Source organism: Anomaloglossus baeobatrachus, chromosome 2 (genome assembly GCF_048569485.1).
Source record: "Anomaloglossus baeobatrachus isolate aAnoBae1 chromosome 2, aAnoBae1.hap1, whole genome shotgun sequence".
NCBI classification, from domain to species: Eukaryota; Metazoa; Chordata; class Amphibia; order Anura; family Aromobatidae; genus Anomaloglossus; species Anomaloglossus baeobatrachus.
Genome location: NC_134354.1, coordinates 428,812,666 through 428,837,564, shown reverse-complemented (window position 1 = coordinate 428,837,564; position 24,899 = coordinate 428,812,666). Strand labels below are relative to the sequence as shown.

Here is a 24,899-nt window from a genome sequence, read left to right as displayed (position 1 = left end):
TGTGGTGGCATGCAGAGCTCAACTCGCGAAAATTGTGTCACTGTCCAAATATTTCTGGACCTAACTGTAATTTATATATATATATATATATATATATATATATATATATATATATATATATATATATATATATGGATATAGATATATATGTAACTTAATACTAATGTTTTAACTAGGGAAAGGTTCAGTAATCAGTGTTTTAAAAAATTCTGGAGAAAAATGAAAATTAAACAAAAATACCCCCTTTACCCCTTTAAATATAAAGATAATAAAACAGGAAAAAAAAACACACGTGATATCGCAGCATTGAGAAAAGTTTGATCAAAATCTAGAAGTAATTAACAGGATTGGTAAACACTGTAAACAAAACAATGCCACAAAAAAATGTATGTTCTCAGTGAGAGGAACAAAAAAGAGAATTTTATTTACTTACCGTAAATTCTTTTTCTTATAGTTCCGACATGGGAGACCCAGACCATGGGGTGTATAGCTTCTGCCTCCGGAGGACACACAGAGTACTACACTAAAAAGTGTAGCTCCTCCCTCCGAGCATATACACCCCCTGGATGACCAAATCTAGCCAGTTTAGTGCAAAAGCTGAAGGAGGACATCCACCCACAAGTAGAGACAGAGCAAAACCCGGAACAACCGGAACCTCTGACTACAACAGCAGCCGGTGAAAACACACGGAACAAGAACTGCCAACAGGCAACAGGGAGGGTGCTGGGTCTCCCATGTCGGAACTATAAGAAAAAGAATTTACGGTAAGTAAACAAAATTCTCTTTTTCTTCATCGTTCCTTAAGGGAGACCCAGACCATGGGACGTCTCAAAGCAGTCCATGGGTGGGAAATAAACAAAACTGATAAGTAGGCAAAACCTAACTTCACAAATGGGCGACAGCCGCCTGAAGGATGCGTCTGCCCAAGCTCGCATCTGCCGAAGCATGAGCATGCACTTGGTAGTGCTTTGAAAAGGTGTGCAGACTAGACCAAGTGGCAGCCTGACAGACCTGCTGAGCCGTAGCCTGGTGCCTGAAAGCCCAAGAGGCACCGACAGCTCTGGTCGAGTGTGCCTTGATCCCCGGCGGGGGAGGCACCTGAGTACTCTGGTAGGCATCGGATATGGCCGACCTAATCCAACGAGCTAGGGTCGGATTAGAAGCTGAGAGACCCTTGCGCTGACCTGTGGTCAGCACAAAAAGAGAGGTGCACCGCCTAAGAGCGGCGGTGCGTGACACATAGATCCGGAGCGCCCGCACCAGATCTAAAGTATGCAACGCTTTCTCAAAGCGATGAACAGGGGCCGGACAAAGGGAAGGCAATGAAATGTCCTGGTTAAGGTGGAAAGGAGACACCACCTTAGGAAGAAAGTCCGGAGTCGGACGGAGAACTACCTTGTCTTGGTGAAAAACCAAAAAAGGTGACTCCGAAGAGAGCGCGGCCAAATCAGAGACTCTCCTGAGAGAAGTTATGGCCACCAGAAAGACGACTTTCTGTGAAAGTCGAAACAAAGAAACTTCCCTAAGAGGCTCAAAGGGGGGTTTCTGTAAGGCCGTGAGGACCAGATTAAGGTCCCAGGGATCCAAAGGCCGCCGGTAAGGTGGAATGATGTGAGATGCGCCCTGCATGAAGGTGCGCACCTGAGCCAGTCGGGCGATACGCCGCTGAAAGAACACTGACAGAGCAGAGACCTGTCCCTTAAGAGAATTGAGGGATAGTCCTAGCTGCAGACCGGACTGTAGAAAGGACAGGATGGTTGGCAAGGAAAAAGGCCAAGGAGCATGGCCGGAAGAACGACACCAGGACAGGAAAATTCTCCAAGTCCTGTGGTAAATTTTTGCCGAGGAAGACTTCCGAGCCTGAGTCATAGTGGAGATGACTTCAGGAGGAATGCCAGAAGTCGTCAAGATCCAGGACTCAAGAGCCACGCCGTCAATCTGAGAGCCGCAGAATTCTGGCGGAAAAACGGACCTTGAGAGAGAAGGTCTGGGCGGTCCGGGAGACGCCACGGCACCTCTACGGACAGACGGAGCAGGTCTGGGTACCAAGCTCGCCTGGACCAGTCTGGGGCGATGAGTATGACCAGACGGCCCTCCATTCTGATCTTGCGCAGGACTCTGGGCAAGAGAGCTAGAGGGGGAAACACGTAAGCCAGACGAAACTGGGACCAATCCTGAACCAGCGCGTCCGCTGCAAAGGCCTGAGGATCGTGGGAGCGAGCCACGTAAACCGGGACCTTGTTGTTGTGCCGGGATGCCATTAGATCCACTTCCGGAGTGCCCCACTTGCGGCAGATCGACCGGAACACTGCCTGATGCAGAGCCCACTCTCCGCTGTCCACGGTTTGACGGCTGAGATAATCTGCCTCCCAGTTTTCCACGCCTGGGATATGGACTGCGGATATGGTGGACTTGGAGTCCTCCGTCCACTGCAGGATGCGTTGAACCTCCAACATTGCCAGGCGGCTGCGAGTCCCGCCCTGGTGATTGATGTAGGCAACTGCTGTCGCGTTGTCTGACTGGACTCGAATGTGCTTGCCCGCCAACAGGTGGTGAAAGGCTACGAGAGCTAGGAGCACAGCTCTGATTTCCAGCACATCGAGAGGACTGATTCGGACGGAGTCCAAATGCCCTGTGCTCGGTGGTGGAGAAATACTGCTCCCCAGCCGGAAAGACTGGCATCCGTGGTGAGGATCACCCAGGACGGGGTCAGAAAGCAGCGTCCCTGAGACAGAGAGAGAGGCCGAAGCCACCACTGAAGAGAGCTCCTGGCTTGTGGCGACAGAGCCACCAACCTGTGCAAGGAAGAAATCCGCTTGTCCCAACAGCGGAGAATGTCCAGCTGCAGAGGACGCAGATGGAACTGGGCAAAGGGAACCGCTTCCATTGACGCCACCATCTGACCCAGCACCTGCATAAGGTGCCTGATGGAGTGACGGCGGGGCCTCAACAGAGAGCGCACCGCCAGATGGAGGGACTGCTGTTTCACTAAGGGCAGCTTGACAAGTGCCGGCAGAGTTTCGAATTGCATCCCTAGGTACGTGAGTTTTTGGGTCGGGGTCAGAGTGGACTTGGGCAGATTGACAAGCCACCCGAATTGAACAAGAGTGGCGAGAGTGAGCGAGACACTCCGCTGACAGTCTGCGCTGGATGAAGCCTTGACAAGAAGGTCGTCCAGGTAAGGAATTACTGCCAACCCCTGGAGGTGCAGGACCGCAACCACTGCTGCCATGACCTTGGTGAATACTCGAGGGGCCTTGGCTAACCCGAAGGGGAGAGCCACGAATTGGAAATGTTCCTCTCCGATTGCAAAACGTAGCCAACGCTGGTGTGAAACTGCAATTGGCACATGCAGATAGGCATCTCTGATGTCGATGGATGCCAGGAAATCTCCTTGGGTCATTGAGGCAATGACTGATCGCAGAGACTCCATGCGAAAATGCCGCACCTGAACATGCTTGTTGAGAAGCTTGAGATCCAGGATGGGCCGGAAGGAACCGTCCTTTTTGGGGACTAGGAAGAGATTTGAATAGAAACCTCTGAACCGTTCCCTGGCGGGAACCGGCACAATTACTCCGTTGGCCTGCAAGGATGCCACGGCCTGAGAGAAGGCGGCGGCCTTGGAGCAGGGGGGAGTGGACAGAAAAAATCTGTTTGGCGGGCTGGAAGAGAACTCTATCCTGTAGCCGTGGGAGATGATATCCCGCACCCACTGGTCGGAGACGTTTTGAAACCACACGTCGCCAAAGTGGGAGAGCCTGCCACCGACCAAGGACGTTGCTGGCTCGGCCAGATAGTCAAGAGGAGGCTGCCTTGGTGGCAGCAGCTCCTGCGGACCCTTGTGGACGCGGCTTCTTGCGCCAGGTGGGCTTCTGGTCCTTGGCAGAGTTAGTGGACGAGGCCGAGGGCTTAGAGGATGACCAGTTAGAGGAACGAAAGGAACGAAACCTCGACTGGTTCCTGCCCTGGACAGGTTTCCTGGCTTTAGTCTGTGGCAAGGAAGTACTCTTCCCGCCAGTAGCCTCCTTAATAATTTCATCCAGCTGTTCACCGAACAGCCTGGACCCAGCAAATGGGAGTCCAGCAAGGTACTTCTTTGAGGAAGCATCCGCCTTCCACTCACGAAGCCACAAGATCCTGCGGATAGCGAGGGAATTGGCGGAGGCCACCGCAGTGCGGTGAGAGGCCTCCAGCATGGCAGACATGGCGTAGGCTGAAAAGGCTGAAGCCTGGGAAGTTAAAGCAACCAATTCAGGCATAGAGTCCCTAGTGAGGGTATGCATCTCCTCCAGAGAAGCAGAGATGGCTTTGAGAGCCCACACTGCTGCAAAAGATGGGGAGAACGAGGCCCCTGTCGCCTCATAGACAGACTTGGCCAGGTCAACCTGGCGGTCAGTGGGATCCTTGAGTGAGGTGCCATCAGCCACAGATACAACTGTCCGGGCTGAGAGTCTAGACACCGGAGGGTCCACCTTTGGTGAGAGAGCCCACTCCTTGACCACCTCTGGTGGAAAAGGAAAACGGTCATCAGAACCACGCTTAGGAAAGCGTTTGTCAGGACAGGCTCTGGGCTTGGACACAGTGGTCTGAAAACTGCAGTGGTTAAAGAACACACTCCTTGGTCTCTTAGGCAAAGTAAACTGGTGCTTTTCTGCCAGAGAGGGTTGCTCCTCTGATACTGGCGGATTGAGGTCCAGAACAGTATTAATGGACGCAATCAAATCACTAACATCTGCATCCCCCTCAGTCAGATCAATGGGGCACATAGAGGTAGCGTCCGAGCCCCCAGTAAAGACATCCTCCTCGTCCTGCGAATCGGCTCGTGAATCGGAGCCGCGGGACGAGGAAGGAGAGGGGTCCCTGCGTTTCCTTTTAAGAGGACGGGGTTTGGGAGCAGATGAAGAATCCTCTGTGAGCTCTGGAGAGCGAGCCGAAGCAGCAGAGGCACCCTGTGAAGGGGGCTGATGCATGCTCAGCAGAGTCCGGGGCAGCTCTCCCATGGAGTCAGCAAAGGACTGGGAGATAGACTTAGTAAACAATTCTACCCAAGCCGGGGGTTCAACCACCGGGGCCGGAGCAGCCTGAGGGACCACTGGGGGACTCCAGGCTGAGGCACCACCATGTTAGAGCAGGCATCACAATGAGGATATGTGCTCGGTTCAGGCAGTACGAGCTTACATGCAGTGCATATTGAGTACAGCCTTGCAGCCTTGCTCCTAGTGTGAGACATGCTGCTGAGGTGGGGGCTCTGCAGTAAGAACACACTCCTTCAGAATGACCCCCAGAGAGTGTATAATAAAGTCCACAACCAGAGGTTTTGGCTTACCAGACCGATTTGTGTGCCCTCCGGATCCCACAACTCAGACCCCCAGACAGGTTGCAGAGATGCAGCAGCCAGCGCCGATCAGTGTGAGAACGCTGATAAAATGGCGCCGGAGTGAGGAGGGGGGGCGGGGCCTAGTCCAAGAGCGGGAACCGGAGGGCCAAGGGGATATACAGGGGAGGGAAACATCTCCTCAGAGAGGAGTGTCCTCCCCTCTGCTGAATGGCCGGTGGGCAGCGCCGCACTGTCCCTCTGCCTGACTGACGTGCAGGGGCAGTGAAACCGAAAGTAGGCCGCAGCTGAAGCCGGGGACTAAATTTTACAGTGCGACCGGCGAGCAGGCACCCTCGGCGCGGTTCTCAGGGGAAAACCAGAGAACCGGCCGGAAATGTCACCAAAATAACTAACACACTCTCCCCAACAATAAAAAATGCAAGGGACCCCCTGACAATAACGTCTCAATACTTAGCTTGGGAGACGCAGGGCCAGGTCCCTGAGGGATGAGTGCTCCGTCCGGCAGGGTCCTGAGAGCAAAGCAGTGAGAACCGTGCTGGCTCCCACTTCAAGCCAGAGCCCGAGGGATGGTGAAGGAGCGCGGCATGTAAAGGCTCCAACCTTGAAATCAACCTTAACAGCACCGCCGACACAGTGGGGTGAGAAGGGACATGCCGGGGGTCCAGCTTGGACCCGCTTTTCTTCCAACTCTTAAAAATCAAAAATCAGATGAAAATGCATGTGTGATCCTCCTGAACACAATGCATTGAACTGGCTAGATTTGGTCATCCAGGGGGTGTATATGCTCGGAGGGAGGAGCTACACTTTTTAGTGTAGTACTTTGTGTGTCCTCCGGAGGCAGAAGCTATACACCCCATGGTCTGGGTCTCCCATAAGGAACGATGAAGAAATTATAATCTTGGGATTATTTTATTTTAGTTAGCCATTAAAAGGTATCACAAGATTATAATTTTGTTCCTCTCACTGAGAACATTCAATAATTTCTCAACTGGCTAACACGGTACCAAAACCTTTTCACTTGTAACAAAAAAATGTGTGCCATGCGATCAAAATGTCATATCTAGCCCAAAATGTTACCAATAAAAACAGTCTAACCCTGCAAAAATTAATCCTCATACAGCTTTAATGGCCTAAAGAAGGGAATTTTGTTTACTTACCGTAAATTCCTTTTCTTCTAGCTCTAATTGGGAGACCCAGACAATTGGGTGTATAGGCTATGCCTCCGGAGGCCGCACAAAGTATTACACTCAAAAGTGTTAAGCCCCTCCCCTTCTGCCTATACACCCCCCGTGCTCCCACGGGCTCCTCAGTTTTGGTGCAAAAGCAAGAAGGAGGAAAAAGAATTAAAAACTGGTTTAAAGTAACTTCAATCCGAAGGAATATCGGAGAACTGAAAACCATTCAACATGAACAACATGTGTACACAAAAAAACAGGGGCGGGTGCTGGGTCTCCCAATTAGAGCTAGAAGAAAAGGAATTTACGGTAAGTAAACAAAATTCCCTTCTTCTTTGTCGCTCTATTGGGAGACCCAGACAATTGGGACGTCCAAAAGCAGTCCCTGGGTGGGTAAAATAATACCTCGTAAGAGAGCCGTAAAACAGCCCTTTCCTACAGGTGGGCAACCGCCGCCTGAAGGACTCGTCTACCTAGGCTGGCATCCGCCGAAGCATAGGTATGCACCTGATAGTGCTTCGTGAAAGTGTGCAGGCTCGACCAGGTAGCCGCCTGACACACCTGCTGAGCCGTAGCCTGGTGCCTCAAAGCCCAGGACGCGCCCACGGCTCTGGTAGAATGGGCCTTCAGCCCTGAGGGAACCGGAAGCCCAGCCGAACGGTAAGCTTCGATAATTGGCTCCTTGATCCACCGAGCCAGGGTTGATTTGGAAGCCTGTGACCCTTTACGCTGGCCAGCGACAAGGACAAAGAGTGCATCCGAGCGGCGCAGGGGCGCCGTACGAGAAATGTAGAGTCTGAGTGCTCTCACCAAATCTAACAAGTGCAAATCCTTTTCACATTGGTGAACTGGATGAGGATAAAAAGAAGGTAAGGAAATATCCTGATTGAGATGAAAGGGGGATACCACCTTAGGGAGAAATTCCGGAACCGGACGTAGAACCACCTTGTCCTGGTGAAACACCAGGAAAGGGGCTTGGCACGACAACGCTGCTAGCTCAGACACTCTCCGAAGAGAAGTGACTGCTACTAGAAAAACCACTTTCTGCGAAAGTCGTGAGAGGGAAATATCTCTCATTGGCTCGAATGGTGGTTTCTGAAGAACCATCAGCACCCTGTTTAGATCCCAGGGTTCTAACGGCCGCTTGTAAGGTGGAACTATGTGACAAACCCCCTGCAGGAACGTGCGTACCTGTGGAAGTCTGGCTAGGCGCTTCTGGAAAAACACAGAGAGCGCTGAGACTTGTCCCTTAAGGGAGCCGAGCGACAAACCCTTTTCCAGTCCAGATTGAAGGAAGGACAGAAAAGTAGGTAATGCAAATGGCCAGGGAGAAAAACCCTGAGCAGAGCACCACGACAGAAAAATTTTCCACGTCCTGTGATAGATCTTGGCGGACGTTGGTTTCCTAGCCTGTCTCATAGTGGCAATGACGTCTTGAGATAACCCTGAAGACGCTAGGATCCAGGACTCAATGGCCACACAGTCAGGTTGAGGGCCGCAGAATTCAGATGGAAAAACGGCCCTTGAGATAGCAAGTCTGTTCGGTCTGGTAGTGCCCACGGTTGGCCGACCGTGAGATGCCACAGATCCGGGTACCACGACCTCCTCGGCCAGTCTGGAGCGACGAGGATGGCGCGGCGGCAGTCGGCCCTGATCTTGCGTAACACTCTGGGCAACAGTGCCAGCGGAGGAAACACATAAGGGAGCTGAAACTGCGACCAATCCTGAACTAAGGCGTCTGCCGCCATAGCTCTGGGATCTTGAGACCGTGCCATGAACATTGGTACCTTGTTGTTGTGCCGGGACGCCATGAGGTCGACGTCCGGCACCCCCCAGTGGCAACAGATCTCCTGAAACACGTCCGGGCGAAGGGACCATTCCCCTGCGTCCATGCCCTGGCGACTGAGATAATCTGCTTCCCAGTTTTCCACGCCTGGGATGTGAACTGCGGATATGGTGGAGGCCGTGGCTTCCACCCACATCAAAATCCGCCGGACTTCCTGGAAGGCTTGCCGGCTGCGTGTGCCGCCATGGTGGTTGATGTATGCCACCGCTGTGGAATTGTCCGACTGAATTCGGATCTGCTTGCCTTCCAGCCACTGCTGGAACGCTTTCAGGGCAAGATACACTGCCCGTATTTCCAGAACATTGATCTGAAGCGAGGACTCTTGCTGGGTCCACGTACCCTGAGCCCTGTGGTGGAGAAAAACCGCTCCCCACCCTGACAGACTCGCGTCCGTCGTGACTACTTCCCAGGATGGGGGTAGGAAGGATTTCCCCTTCGATAATGAAGTGGGAAGAAGCCACCACCGAAGGGAAGCTTTGGTCGCCTGAGAGAGGGAGACGGTCCTGTCGAGGGACGTCGGCTTCCTGTCCCATTTGCGTAGGATGTCCCATTGAAGGGGACGCAGGTGAAACTGCGCGAAAGGGACTGCCTCCATTGCTGCCACCATCTTCCCCAGGAAGTGCATGAGGCGCCTCAAGGGGTGTGACTGGCCTTGAAGGAGAGATTGTACCCCCTTTCTGTAGTGACTGCTGCTTGATCAGCGGAAGCTTCACTATCGCTGAGAGGGTATGAAACTCCATGCCAAGATACGTCAGTGATTGGGCCGGTGTCAGATTTGACTTTGGAAAATTGATGATCCACCCGAAACCCTGGAGAGTCTCCAGGGTAGCGTCGAGTAACCCTGCGAGTGTAGGAGCGCTACTACAGTAGCCATAACCTTGGTAAAAACCCGTGGGGCTGTTGCCAGGCCGAACGGCAGTGCCACGAATTGCAGCTGTTCGTTTCCTATGGCGAAGCGCAAGAAGCGCTGGTGTTCTGGAGCAATCGGTACGTGGAGATAAGCATCTTTGATATCGATCGATGCAAGGAAATCTCCTTGGGACATTGAGGCGATGACGGAGCGGAGGGATTCCATCCGGAACCGCCTGGTCTTTACGTGTTTGTTGAGCAGTTTCAGGTCCAGGACCGGGCGGAAAGACCCGTCCTTCTTTGGGACCACAAACAAGTTGGAGTAAAAACCGTGGCTCTGTTGCTGGAGAGGAACAGGGATCACCACTCCTTCTGCCTTCAGAGTGCGCAGCGCCTGCAGAAGAGCCTCGGCTCGCTCGGGAGGCGGGGATGACCTGAAGAATCGAGTCGGGGGACGAGAGGTGAACTCTATCTTGTAACCGTGAGACAGAATGTCTCTCACCCAGCGGTCTTTTATTTGTGGCAGCCAGGTGTCGCAAAAGCGGGAGAGCCTGCCACCGACCGAGGATGCTGCTAGAGGAGGTCGAAAGTCATGAGGAAGCCGCTTTGTTAGCGGCGCCTCCGGTGGTCTTTTTAGGACGTGACTTAGACCGCCATGCATCAGAGTTCCTTTGTTCTTTCTGAGACCTTTTGGACGAGGAGAATTGGGACCTGCCCTCGCCCCGAAAGGACCGAAACCTCGACTGCCCTCTCCTCTGTTGGGGTATGGATGTATCCTTTCCCTTGGATTGTTTGATGATTTCATCCAAACGCTCGCCAAACAGCCTGTCGCCAGAAATTGGCAAACTGGTTAAGCGCTTTTTGGAAGCAGAATCTGCCTTCCATTCCCGTAACCACAAGGCCCTGCGGAGTACCACCGAATTGGCGGCCGCAACCGCCGTACGGCTCGCAGAGTCCAGGACAGCATTAATAGCGTAAGACGCAAATGCCGAGGTCTGGGTGGTAATGGATGCCACTTGTGGCGCGGACGTGCATGTGGCTGCTTCAATTTGCGCTTGACCTGCTGAGATAGCTTGTAGCGCCCATACGGCTGCGAATGCTGGGGCAAAAGAAGCTCCGATAGCTTCATAGATGGATTTCAACCAGAGCTCCATCTGCCTGTCAGTGGCATCTTTGAGCGAGGCCCCATCTTCCACTGCAAGTATGGATCTAGCCGCCAGTCTGGAGATTGGAGGATCCACTTTGGGACACTGAGTCCAACCTTTAACCACGTCAGGGGGAAAAGGATAACGTGTATCCTTAAGGCGCTTAGAAAAAACGCTTATCTGGACAAGCATGGTGATTCTGGACTGCCTCTCTGAAATCAGAGTGGTCTAGAAACATACTCGGTGTACGCTTGGGGAACCTGAAACGGAATTTCTCCTGCTGAGAAACTTAGTCCTCCGCCGGAGGAGTTGAGGGAGAAATATCCAGCATTTGATTGATGGACGCAATAAGATCGTTCACTATGGCGTCCCCGTCTGGAGTATTAAGATTGAGAGCGCCCTCAGGATCAGAATCCTGATCAGCTGTCTCCGCATCATCAACTAGAGATTCCCCCCGCTGAGACCCTGAACAATATGATGTCGAGGGAAATTCTAAGCGAGCCCGCTTAGTCGGTCTGGGACTGGGGTCTAAGTCAGAACCCTCAGCCTGGGATGTATGAGATACCCCGGGAGGACATTGTTGGTCCAACTGAGGGGGGCCAGGGAACAATGATTCAACAGAGTCCCTTTGCTGAGATACCGGCCTGGACTGCAAGGCTTCTAGTATCTTAGCCATAGTCTCAGAGAGTTTTGCAAACTCAGTCCCCGTCACCTGGACAGTGTCAGCAGGTGGCTCCCCCTGGGCCCCTCTTAGCAGAGGCTCTGGCTGAAGAAGTGCCACAGGGGCCGAACATTGCACACAATGAGGGTCAGTGGAACCTGCCGGCAGCTGGGTCGTACAAACGGCGCAGGCAGCATAATAAGCCTGTGTTTTGGCACCCCTGCCTTTGTGGGCGCCATGCTATTGTTTTCCCTGAGTAACACAATAGGGTATATAGCCAGAATGAACTGTGCTCATACAGTGAAAGAGTATACTATAAACAAATAATGTATCAATACACTACAGCACCATGGGGCTAGCACCAACAGGTGCTGCTTACCACCCGCTTTAAAGCGGTTGTGAGGCCACCAGAGACCGTGTCTGGGTCTCCCAGGGTTTGTCCCTCTCTGCAGCGTCGGAGGAGCTGACAGGAATGGCTGCGGCGTCCTGACGAGAGGAGGGAGCCGTGGGCGTGGCCGAGAAAGTGCGGGAACTGGTGCTCACACTGTGCACAGTGAGGGGAGTGGAGTATGGAAATCATACTCCAGCCCTCAGTGCTGCTCGTTCCGTGCAGCGTCCCGCCCTTCCCCTGCCTGTCAGGGCTGGGGGCGGGAGAAAAGGAAACTAGGCCGCAAGAAAGCCGGGGACTCGAGTATAAGCGTGGCCGCCGTAAAAGCGCGGCCGGCGCCGAAGTCCCCGGCGAACTACAAGTCCCAGCCGCGCCGCAGTTTCCCATGGCAGCGGCGGTTAGCGCGGTAGCCCCTACATATAAACACACTCAGCGACGCTGAGTGTGTAATGGCACAGTTTAACCCAGTCAGCGCCGCGGTCCCCGGTGCACTAGCACACCCAGCAAAGCTGAGGTGTTGCCGTGCGCGGTCCCCACAGGGATACAGAGTACCTTCAAGTAGCAGGGCCATGTCCCTGAACGGTACCCGGCTCCTATCCAGCAGGCTCCACAGGAGTTGTGGATGATGCACGGTCTCAGTGCCTGGAGACCGATAGGATCCCACTTCGCCCAGAGCCCTGAGGGGGATGGGGAAGGAAAACAGCATGTGGGCTCCAGCCTCCGTACCCGCAATGGATACCTCAACCTTAACAACACCGCCGACAAGAGTGGGGTGAGAAGGGAGCATGCTGGGGGCCCTATATGGGCCCACTTTTCTTCCATCCGACCTGGTCAGCAGCTGCTGCTGACCAATCTGTGGAGCTATGTGTGCAGGTCTGCCTCCTTCGCACAAAGCAAAAAAACTGAGGAGCCCGTGGGAGCACGGGGGGTGTATAGGCAGAAGGGGAGGGGCTTAACACTTTTGAGTGTAATACTTTGTGCGGCCTCCGGAGGCATAGCCTATACACCCAATTGTCTGGGTCTCCCAATAGAGCGACAAAGAAAACGAAAGCAGTACGGGTTTTGGATAATGGTGAAACAAGCCCTAATTTTTATTTATTTTTTTTAACTTCTGATTTTTTTTTGCCAACACTACCAAAATTAAAAAAAAAAAAAAAAAAAAAAAAAAAAAGGTAAAATAAAGAAAAATGGACATTTGGCATCTCTGTATTTGGAATGAAGTGGAGAATCACTTTGCGACGTCATTTTTACCACAAAATGTACACTCAAACAATTCCCCCCACCCCCCTCAAAAAATGTGAGATTTGGCTTTTTTTCAAAATTTCTCCCCATTTGGAATTTTTCCCCCATTCTTCAGTATTCTATATGGTAAAATGAATGGTTTATTTAAAAATACAGAAGCCCCTATATGTCTATGTGGAGAGATTAAACAAAAGTTATCGCTCTGGGAAGAAAGGAAGGAAAAAACCCCCAAAAAACTAAAATGCAAAAACAAAAATTGGTTGCGTCACAGAGCAGTTAAAAAAGAGAACCGGTCACCGGGTCTTCCCCATATAAACTCAAAGCACCACCATTAAGCCCTCTTTAGCAATCGGTGTATCAGCCCTCTAGCTTAAATACACATCTATGAAAATACCCTTTAAAATCCTCCTGTGACAAATGCTAAATTGGAGGATTCTGGTCCGATGGCTGTGCCCGAATTTTGCTTGTACAGTGGAACCTTCCTTAACGAGAACAATCCGTTCTGGGACTGTGCTTGTTAACCAAGTTACTCGTTCAGCAAAGCAAGATTTCCCATAGGAAATCATTGCAATGCAGACGATTCGTTCCACAACTTGTTAAATGTCCCGTCCTGGTCCCCTATTCTATCATTCCACACATGCACAAACGCACACAAACACATACAAACACACAAGCACGCACATATTATATGCTCACCTTACTTTCCGTTCCATCGCCCGTCTCCTGGGACTTGCTGTTCTCTAGTACGGGGCCGGGCTGTGTATCAGGTTACCATAACGACGAGGGAGGAACTTCCGCAGCCAGAGCGCTGACGTCAAAGGCAGACCCGCTTGCCTCTGATTGGCCAGCGCACTGCTTTTGAGTAGCGGTGACAGGAAGTTCCTGCTTCGTCGCTATGGATGCCGATGCACAGCCTGGAGTGGAGTGGAGCGGCGAACTACAGGACCCAGGAGGCCGGTGATGAAACAGAAGGTACACATATTATATGCTCACCTTACCTTCCGTTCCACCGCTGGCCTCATGGTTCTTGTAGTTCCCGGGTACATTGCGGCGTCCTCGCGGCGAACTACAAGTACCATGAGGCCGGCGGTGGAACGGAAGGTAAGGTGAGCATATAATATGTGTACCTTCCGTTTCATCGCCGGCCTCCTGGGTCCTGTAGTTCGCCGCGAGGACATCGCGATGTACCGGGGAACTACAAGAACCATGAGGCCGGCGGTGGAACGGAAGGTAAGGTGAGCATAATACAGTATGTGCGTGCGTGTTTGAGCGTACATGTGTGTGTTTGTGTGGACTGCAAGTGTGGGTTAGAGCGCGGTGGATGTACGGAACCGGAAGTGTGTGCGGTGAGGATTTTGCTCGCACAGCAAAGCTTTCTTGTAAAGCGGGTTACTAATTTACAGAAAGCTTTGCTTGTTAAGCGAAATTCTCATTAAGTGGGTTACTCGTTAAGCAAGGTACCACTGTATATGGAAATTGCCTCTTCAGAGGAGGAGGACCTGAACTCTAGTGCTACATATTGGAAGTAGCAATCCTAAAAGTCAATATTGACCCTTTATATGAGCCTTGCCTTCTAACTTATGAATCATTCTTGCCACTTCTCTCCCTGCAATATTCGGCCCTCCTGTCCTGATGGACGAAGGGAATTTTGTACTTACCGTAAATTCCTTTTCTTCTAGCTCTTATTGGGAGACCCAGACAATTGGGTGTATAGCTACTGCCTCCGGAGGTCACACAAAGTATTACACTAAAAAGTGTAAGGCCCCTCCCCTTCTGGCTATACACCCCCCGTGGGATCACGGGCTTACTCAGTTTTAGTGCCAAAGCAAGAAGGAGGAAAGCCAATAACTGGTTTAAACAAATTCACTCCGAATAACATTGGAGAACTGCAAACCGTTCAACATGAATAACATGTGTACCCGCAACAAACCAAGAATCCCGAAGGACAACAGGGCGGGTGCTGGGTCTCCCAATAAGAGCTAGAAGAAAAGGAATTTACGGTAAGTACAAAATTCCCTTCTTCTTCAGCGCTCTATTGGGAGACCCAGACAATTGGGACGTTCAAAAGCTGTCCCTGGGTGGGTAAATAAATACCTCTTGATAGGGCTGCAAGACAGCGCTCCCCTACGGGGAGGCCACTGCCGCCTGCAGTACACTTCTACCTAGGCCGGCATCCGCCGAAGCATAGGTATGCACCTGATAATGTTTGGTGAAAATGTGCAGACTCGACCAGGTAGCTGCCTGGCACACCTGTTGAGCCGTAGCCTGGTGGCGTAATGCCCAGGACACACCCACGGCTCTGGTTGAATGGGCCTTCAGCCCTGATGGAACCGGAAGCTCAGCAGAACGGTAGGCTTCAAGAATTGGTTCTTTGAGCCATCGAGCCATGTTGGCTTTAGAAGCCTGCAATCCCTTGCGCGTACCAGCGACAAGGACAAACAGTGCATCAGATCGGCGCATAGGCGCCGTGCGGGAAAAGTAGATTCTGAGTCCTCTGACCAGATCTAACAAATGTAAACCCGTTTCAAACCGGTGAGTCGGATGAGGACAAAATGAAGGTAATGATATATCCTGATTAAGCTGAAACGCGGATACCACCTTAGGGAGAAACTCCTGAATGGAGCGCAACACTACCTAGTCCTGGTGAAACACCAGGAAGGGAGCCTGATATGACAGAGCTGCCAGCTCATACACTCGCCGAAGAAACGTGATCGCCCTAGAAAAGCCACTTTCTGTGACAGGCGAGAAAGGGGAAACTCCCATCAGAGGCTCGAAAGGCGGCTTCTGGAGAGCAACGAGTACCTCGTTCAGATCCCATGGATCTAACGGCCGCTCGTACGGGGGCACAATATGACCCTCCCTGTAGCAACGTGCGCACCTTAGGAAGACGTGCTAGACGCTTCTGAAACAACACGGATAGTGCCGAGACTTGCCCTTAAAGGGAGCCGAGCGACCAACCGTTTTCCCGACCAGAGTGCAGGAGGGCAGGCAAAGTAGGCAAAGCCGATGGCCAGGGATACACTCCCTGAGCAAAACACCAAGATAAGAATATCTTCCACGAGTTGTGGAATATCTTGGCAAACCGCGGCTGGCGAGCCCGTCTCATTGTGACCCTGACGTAATGCTCACAGTCGACTGACGGTGAGATGCCACAGATCTCGGTACCACAACCTCCTCGGCCAGTCTGGGGCGACGAGAATAGTGCGGCAGCAATCGGAAGCTGGAACTGCGACCAATCTTGAGCCAAGGCGCCTGTCGCCAGAGCTCCCGCCATGAAAATCGAGACCTTGTAGTTGCCGAGACGCCATGATGTCGACGTCCGTCCTCATCCCGCGGCTACCGATTTCTTGAAGCCAAACGGGAGCAGGTCCCATTCCCCTGCGTCCACGTCCTCGCGACTGAGGAAGACTTGCTTCCTAGTGTTGTACGTCCGGAATGTGTACGCCACCGCTGTGGATAGTCCGACTGAATTCGGTTCTGATTGCATTCCAGCCACTGCAGGAAAGCTTGCAGTGCAAGATACACTGCCCAGAGCTCTAGACCACTGAGTTGAAGAGTGGACTCCTCTGAAGACGGTCTTTGACCGTCTGTGAAAGGGGGACGTTACTGTGTAGGAACATCGACTTCCTTCCCCTTAGCGAAGAATCTTCTAATGATGCGGACGCAGATGAAACTGCGTGAAAAGGCTCGCCTCTGGATGAGGCGCCTCCTTGAAGGAGAGACTGCACCCTCGTCTGTAGTGAACGCTGTTTGTCCAGCGGAATTCACTATCACTGAGAGAGTGTGAAAACTCTATGCCAAGATATGCCAGCGATTGGGTTCAACTTAGAAGAAGTCAAAGACCTCCCCGAAACTCTGGGAAGGATCCAGCGCCATGTTCAGGTTGTGTTGGCATGCTTCTAAAAGAGAGTGCCTTGACAAGTAGATTGTCCAAGAAAGGGATCACAGAGTGACCGTAAGAGCGCGGGACTGCTCCCACTGCTGCCATGAACTTGGTGAAAAACCCGTGGGGCTGTCGCCAGCCGAAGGGTAGGGCTACAAAACGAAATATGCCCGTAGCCAACGCCGGTGCCTTGGAGCAATCGGCACGTGGAGATAAGCATCCTAATGTCTATGGATGTTAGGAAAAACTCTTTGAGACAGTGAGGCAATGACGGAGCGGAGTGATTCCCTCCGGAACCGCCTGGTTGTCACGTGCTTGTTAAGCAGTTTAAATTCCAGAACGGGACGGAAGGAGCCGTCCTATCTTGGCACCACGACCAGGTCGAAGCAAAAGGCGTAACTGGTTCCTGAAGAGGAACAGGGATTACCACTCGTCCTGCCTGCAGAAGAGCCTCGGCTCGGTCGGAGAGGTAGTTTGAGACAAACTGACTCTCTCTCACCGGCCTTTGACCTGTGGTAGGTAAATGTCGCTAAAGCGGGGGAGTCTGCTCCCCGCGGTTGCGGAGTGAGAAGGCTGAAAATTATGAGAAAAAAACGCTTTGGTAGCGATTCCTCCGGCTGCCTTCCCCGGGCGTACTTGAGCCTGCTAGGAATCTATGCCCTTCTGGGCCTTTTGAGTCGTTTTGGACAGTTGAATGAATTCATTCAACCCTTACCAACAGACTATCACTAGATAAAGGCAACCTGGTTAAGCACTTTGTTGGAAGAAGCATCTGATCCAATCTGTTAACCACTAGGCTCTGCGTAAAAAATACGGAGATGGCCGATGCCACCGCCGTCCGGCTCGTAGAGTCTCGGACAGCCTTAACAGCATGGTTCGCCATGCGGCGATTGCGAGATTACAGACGCTGCTGAGACCGAGATGTACCGGTGACAGCGTCCCTCTGCGCAACACTATCTGAAATAGCTTGGAGTGCCTTCACGGCTGCGACTGCCGGAGCAACCGACCTGCCGATAGCTTCATAGACAGATCGCGGCCAGAACCTATCTATCTGTCAATGGCATTTTGACGTGAAGCCCCATCCACCACTACAACTATAGATCCAGCTGCAAGCCTGGAGATCGGGAGATCCACATTTGGACCTGGGCTAGCGCTTGTCCAATCAGGGAGGAGAGTGTCTCATTAATACGGTCGGAGAACGCTTATCGTGAAAAGCGTTGCGTTTCTGGACTGCATCTCTAGGATCAGAGGGCCAGACGAGTACGCAATTGCTTGCGATATTAGAAAAGAGATCTCCCCTGCTGCGAAGCTGACTCTTTCACTGATGGAGTCGAGGGCTATTCCTAGCGAGCCTGCTTAGGCCCTCTTGAACTGACGTCCGTGTCGGAGCCTGCCCCCTGGGACGCGTGAAAACCACCCTGGAGCCTTGAGCTGCTCCTCAAATCATGGTGGCCAGGGGCATTGCAACTATATTGCCCAAGGTCTGCGTGGGCTGCCAGACTGTAAGATGTCAGCCATAGTCACAGCCAATATAACAGCGGAAAGAAACTGCAATTTCGTCCCTGTCTCTGGACAGGAAGCACAGGTGGTTCTTTTAACCACATATAGCCGAAAACCCCGGTCAAGCAATTGCCCGCACTGGGGTCCTAGACTCGTATTACATGCAGTACAAGCAACATATAAAGTCCTCATTGGCCTTTTCTTTTTCTGCTGTTGTTGTCTAGCTATCTAAGTGCATAGCCTAGGATAGCGACCGCACAGTAAATAATCATACAAGCATGAAGTACAAATAAACACTTCAGCTCATGGAGTACACGCAGCATTGAAAACTTGTGGCTTGGCACATTAGCTCTTCTGCTGCTGTTGTCTATTTATCCAGGAGCTTGAGACAAGGATAGCGACATACAGTGAATGTATAGCATTCAAGCACGAAGTACAAGTAAACACTTCAGCACCTGTAGTACCCGCAGCATTGAAAACTTGTGGCTTGGCACATTAGCTCTTCTGCTGCTATTGTCTATATATCTAGGAGTATGAGACAAGGATAGCGACATACAGTGAATGTATAGCATACAAGCCTGAAGTACAAGTAAACACTTCAGCACATGTAGTACACGCAGCATTGAAACTTGTGGCTTAGCACATTAGGCCTTCTGCTGCTATTGTCTATATATCTAGGAGTATGAGACAAGGATAGCGACATACAGTGAATGTATCGCATACAAACATGACAGTAAACACTGCCAGCACATGCAAATGCAGCAGCCTTGCAAGCTGGTGCCTTGGCACCACTGCTCTACTGCTGCTGTTGTCTAGTTAACTAGGAGCATGAGGCAAGGATAGCGACATACAGGAAATGTATAGCAGACAAGCATGACAGAAAAACACTGCAGTACAAGCAAATCAAGCAGCATTGAGAGCCTGTGCCTTGGCAGCCTTGCCTTACTGCTGCTATTGTCTGTTTAACTAGGTGCATTAGCCAAGAAAAACGACATATAGTGCATGTATAGCATGACAATAAACCCAATTGCAGCACCTGCAAACGAAGCGGCAATGAAAGCTTGTGCCTTGGCACTTTGCTGTTGCCAAATCTGCCAACAAACACTGCAGACTAATCATTGAACACTTGTCTAGCCATCTAGGAGAGTATGCCCAGAATAGCGACAGTACAGTGCTGCATCGCATATCCGCACACAGTTCAAAAGCCCACTTCAGTATTAGTGGGACCAGTACTGCCTATCGCCCGCCCAGCGCGAGTATGAGGTCGCTCAAAAACCTGTGCCTGGTTCCGTTCTCCCAGAGTGGAAACCATAATGGCTGCCGGCTTCTCTTCCACGTCCTGTGCAGAGGGGCGGGCCGTGGGCGAGCCCCAGCCAAGAGCGGGAACCCGGCATCTCACTGTGTTCAGTGAGAGGGGGCTGGAGAATGCAAAGCAGACTCCAGCTCCCTGCGCTGAGATCTGTACAGCGTCCCGCCCCTCCTCTGACTGGCAGGGCTGGGGGCGGGAACGAAGCGGTGCCAGGCCTCAGAAGCCGGGGACTAAAGTCACAGGCGCCCCCGCCGTAAAAGCGCGGTCGGCGCCAAGTCCCCGGCGCACTATAAGTCACATCAGCGCCGCCGCCGTATGAGCGGTCGGCGCAAGTTCCTAAACATGACCCGTCGCTCAGCCATGGCTGCAGCAACATAAGCCCATCACTAATGTCCCCGGCGCACTATAACGCCCAGCAAGCCCGGAGCGTGCTGTGCTTGCCGGAGACACCGAGTACCTGACCGATGCAGGGCCTTGTCCCTGATAGTACTCGTGCTCCACATCCATCAGGTTCTTCTGGGTCTGTGGATGGAGCCCGGCCTCAGGGCTTGGAGGCCGACAGATCCCACTTCCACAGGGCCCTCCAAGGGGATGTGGAAGGAAAACAGCCTGTGGGGCTCCGGCCTCTGTACCAGCAATAGGTACCTCAACCTTGCAACACCATCTGGTGAGAAGGGAGCATGCTGGGGACACTATATGTGTCCTCTTTTCTTCCATCCGAGATAGTCAGCAGCTACTGCTGACTATACAATGTGGAGCTATGCGTGGATGTATGACCTCCTTCGCACACAAAGCTAAAACTGGGTAAGCCCGTGATCCCACGGGGGGTGTATAGCCAGAAGGGGAGGGGCCTTACACTTTTTAGTGTAATACTTTGTGTGACCTCCGGAGGCAGTAGCTATACACCCAATTGTCTGGGTCTCCCAATAGAGCGCTGAAGAAATATAGATTTTGTCTATCATCCACCCACTGCTGCACATTTCAAGCAGCGCAGTCGATGCACAGACCTGTACAGACGCGCTTCGCTCTAACCTGAGGCAACCGTACTTTACTCTGCTTTAACCCCTTCAGCCCCCGGGTATTTTGCGTTTTTGTTTTTTGCTCCCCTTCTTCCGAGATCCGTAACTTTTTTATTTTTCCGTCCATCTTGCCATATGAGTGCTTGTTTTTTGCGGGAAGAGTTGTAGTTTTAAAATGAAACCATAAGTTTTACCATATAGTGTACTGGAAAGCGGCAAAAAAAAAAAAAATTCAAGTGTGGAAAAACTGCAAAAAAAAAAAAAAAAGTGTGATGGCGCAATAGTTTTTGGGATATTTTATTCACGGTGTTCACTATATGGTAAAACTAATGTATGGGTGTGATGTCTCAGGTCAGTACGAGTTTGTAGACACCAACCATGAATAGGTTTACTTGTATCTAAGGGGTTAAAAAAAATTCACAAGCTTATCCAAAAAAAAGTGGGGCACATTTTGCGCCATTTTCCAAAACCCGTAGTGTTCTCATTTCTCGGGATCTATAGCTCAGTGATGGCTTATATTTTGCGTCTTGAACTGACGTTTCTAATGGTACCATTTTTGTGCAGATGCTACGTTTTGATCGCCTGTTATTGCATTTTGCGCAAAATTTGCGGCGACCAAATAATTGTGGCTTTTGGAATTATTTTGCTGCTACGCCATTTACCTTATCTGATTGATTGTATATTTTGATAAATCGGGTGTTTCTGAACGCGGCTATACCAAATGTGTACTTTTTTAACCCTTTAATTTTCAATGGAGTGAAAGGGGGGGCGATTTTAACTTTTAGGTTTTTGTTTTTTTTTTTAATTTAAAACTTTTTTTTTTTGTTTTACTAGTCCCCCTAGGGGGCTATAGCGATCAGCAATCTGATCACTCTGCCATATCTCCAGGTCACAGCTACAGAGCAGAGATCTGCTGCTTTACTTTCAATGCCGGCACTATTCTAGTGAGCAAGTGACTCACGTTAGCTACAGGCGTCATCACATGACCCTGTGCTACCATGGCAACCAGTAGACATCACGTGATCACGTCACGTGACTTCCGATCGGGCGGGGTAAGTCAGCATAATGGCGGCACGCATATACATCTTGCTGCCAGATTTTGGCAGCGCTATGTAAGGGGTTAATAGTCGCAGGTGGAAGAGATTCCACTCGCAACTAGCAGGCACACGTCAGCTGTTTAAATCAGCTGTTGTGTGTGCGGATCGCCGTGGCCTGCCCACGGCAGGGGGCGGGGATTAACCTTACACGATCCATGACGGATATCTACGTCATGGGTCGTGAAGCAGGATACAGTGAAGGCGCCTGAGCAGGTCTGTGCTTCAGCTGTAAAGGCTCCAGATTTGCAGTGATGAGTGGATGATGTAGGAGACATCATCCACATCCATCAAGACAGGAGGATCAGCTATTGCGGGGGGAGAGGAGACGCCGAGCCCAGACCAGTGCCACCCATGGGATGTGGAGAGCTGTGGGCTTGCGTAGATTGCGGATGCTTTTATAATGCGATTCTTTTTATTTACATGGAGAAGACCTGATGCAAGGTTCCCTTCAAGTGTCACAAAACTTCAGGAATACAATGCTAGCCTTACTTGTTCTGGGATCGGTTCATGTTGCACTCTTGCCAAACTCTATCCACCACTTGGTTGGCCAACTTTCTTGGTATTTTACCTCCATGATGGCTCGTACTATCAGAATTGAAGCAATCAGACACAGAAGGAAACTTCATCCACTTCTGCGCAGACTGGATATCAACTGTGGAAAATACAAATCATGACTATTATTTTAATGATTGGAAAAAGGAGAAAAAAAAAAAAAGTAAACTGCTGTATAAACGTGGGCCATAACTACACCATTTGGCATAATAATATTTACACTATTCAGGTAATAGTGGAGTAAAAGCAGAATACCCAAAGCCAGAAAGGAAACTATCACTGTTACAGCGGTGGTTGTATGTGGGGGTCTGAGTCAGACACATCCCATAATGTAGAGTAGAACATAGATTACTTGTTTGAACTTCTTCTGGGGAAGTCGGTGGTGTCAGGGTTACTGAAGACATGGCTGGATCTCGAGAAGAAGCAGGCACTTGAACACCTAAACATGTGTTTGAGCAATGAGTGGCCCCGGATGAGCTGACCGTAGGGATGTCTGACTGAGGGACGAGCACGAAGCATGCGGGATACACCATTCTGACTCCGGCTAAGGAAAAAGAAGAAAAAAAAGAGATATTCGGAAAACATTAGCAGATCACATTCATACACCACATAACTGAAAAGCCAAATCAATTACTACATTGAAAGGTTTACGAAACGGATGGCCTAAACTTAGGATAAGTCGCAAATATCAGCTCAGTGGTGAACACCAAGTAATGGCAATGATCAGCTGTTTTTTCAAGCAATGAAGAGCGGAGCTGCTGTTCACAGTAATGGACACTACAGTGCACAGACCTGTAATGAATCAGCTCCGTTCACAAGTATGCTGCAGAAAACAGCAGGTACATGGGGGGGTGTCAGACCCTATTTGATTGGAAACAGTATCTATCCTAAAAGATTTGTCCTCAGTACCATAAGCCTGGATAACCTCTGTTATAATGAACAGAGGTACATCAATTAGGTGATAGATCTATGTGGGTCCCAACCCTTAAAGGGAATCTGTCAGCAGTGTTTTGCTATGTAATCTGAAGGCAGCGTAAGGTAGGGGCTGAGCAACTGATTTCAGGGATGTGTCACTTATCAGGCTGTGTGCTTTTTCAATACAATGAGTATTTTGTCAGAAGTAGATTATCACTGCCCAGACTGTTAGGGTATGTGCGCACGTTGCTTTTTACCTGCTTTTTTGCTGCTTTTTCTTCTGCGCTGTTTAATGCCAAAATGGATGTGTTCTTCTATTCAAGCAAAGTCTATGGGAATTTGGGTTTCTTGTTCACACTATGTTGTTCAAAATGCTGCCTTTTTGTGGCAGAACTTTGGTCAAAAACTCAGCTTTTCAAAGAAGCAACATGTCAATTGTTTTTGCCATTTGGGTTTTGCACTGCAAAGCTGAGTTTTTGACCAAAGTCCTGCCACAAAAAGGCAGCATTTTGAACAACATAGTGTGAACAAGAAACCCAAATTCCCATAGACTTTGCTTGAATAGAAGAACACATCCATTTTGGCATTAAACAGCGCAGAAGAAAAAGCAGCAAAAAAGCAGGTAAAAAGCAGGTAAAAAGCAACGTGCGCACATACCCTCAGGGTGAACGCTTATAAAGTTCCACAAGTTGCCTACTGCCTGATTCTAATTGGTGTAGATCGAGTGCATACTTGAAAAATGAGATCAGACACACAGTCAGATATTCATCTTTCCTCCACCAAGGTCGGCCCAGGCTCTGCTTTATTTCAACTGAAGCATGCCCTGATATAACCTTGGAAAGGGGCATGTCCGGATCCGGATGTGTTCGTTGGTCAGTGGGTTGAACAATGTGTTAGTCCATGAGCTGATTGGTGGGAATCATCGTAGGCGGGTCTATGACGTCAATGGATGGATCCATGGTGATGCTGATGGGAGGGTCTGTCATCATCTGGTGGATCCATGCTGATGGTAGGGTCTGTGATGTCATCAGTGGCCATCTTAGTTATATCTGAAAACCTGGCTTATGTATAGAGAATCGATTTCATTGAACACACTTCTCACAATCCTCTGCATACAGAGGTTAATTAAGTATTTGATCTTATGGCTCTCCTCAGCAAGACTACAGCAAATGAGCCTGCTAGGCTGACCATGCCCTCAGCAGTGTTAGCATCTCACCGTCACTATACAATGTACACAGAAAACTGACATGGGTGGGGTTAGCTTTCTGAGCTCTGCGACATCTAAGAACTCTGTGTCACAACTTCTGCACTCACTACATGATACGAATCAGGGTCTGTTTGCCTATATCATGCTGCTCTCAGATAAGGTAGCAAAAACCTGCTGACAAATTATGCTGACAAACTCCCATTAAGGATATCTACAAATATTAATGTGTGTATTTATTCACAAACCTGTTTAGATATTCTTTTCTTTTCTCCCTTACATAGCGCCATTAATTTCGACATCACTTTACAGACATCATCAGCACTGTCCCCATTGGGGCTCACAATGTAAAATTCCCTATCAGTGGGTCTTTGCAGTTTCGGAGGAAACCCACGCAAGCATGGGGAGAACATACAGATTCATTGCAGAAGATGACCATAGTGGGATGTGAACCCAGAGCTCCAGCATTACAAGGATACAATGCTAACCACTGACATTGTGGGCATTCCTATAGAACTTTACAAAAGCATAGTGTTACGATGTGTATCTTAGGCTGCTTTCACACTACGTTTTTTAGCATGAGTCATGAACGTTTTTTTGCTGTAAAAGCGGTTCCTGTTTTTGCAAAGAAAAACGCATGTGTTATTTTGCAGGATCCTGTCACTTGAAGTTTATGGGCGGGCATTGAAGTCATGTGATCGGAAGTGAGGGGAACTGAACGTGATAAACGGAGCCGGCATCTGACAGCTGCGGACACCGGTAACCAAGGTAAATAC

General features: G+C 50.5%; 1 protein-coding gene across 1 annotated transcript in view; it reads right to left on the bottom strand.

Moving 5' to 3' along the window:
* The window catches only part of MED13 (mediator complex subunit 13), a 196,762-nt gene that overhangs the window by 106,371 nt on the left and 65,492 nt on the right, over positions 1 to 24,899 (bottom strand). The window contains exons 6-7 of the mRNA XM_075336235.1: positions 22,357 to 22,548; positions 21,942 to 22,104 (exon numbers count right to left, since the gene is read on the bottom strand). Coding sequence (XP_075192350.1) covers positions 21,942 to 22,104; positions 22,357 to 22,548 — 355 coding nt within the window. The remainder of the gene's footprint in view (positions 1 to 21,941; positions 22,105 to 22,356; positions 22,549 to 24,899) is intronic.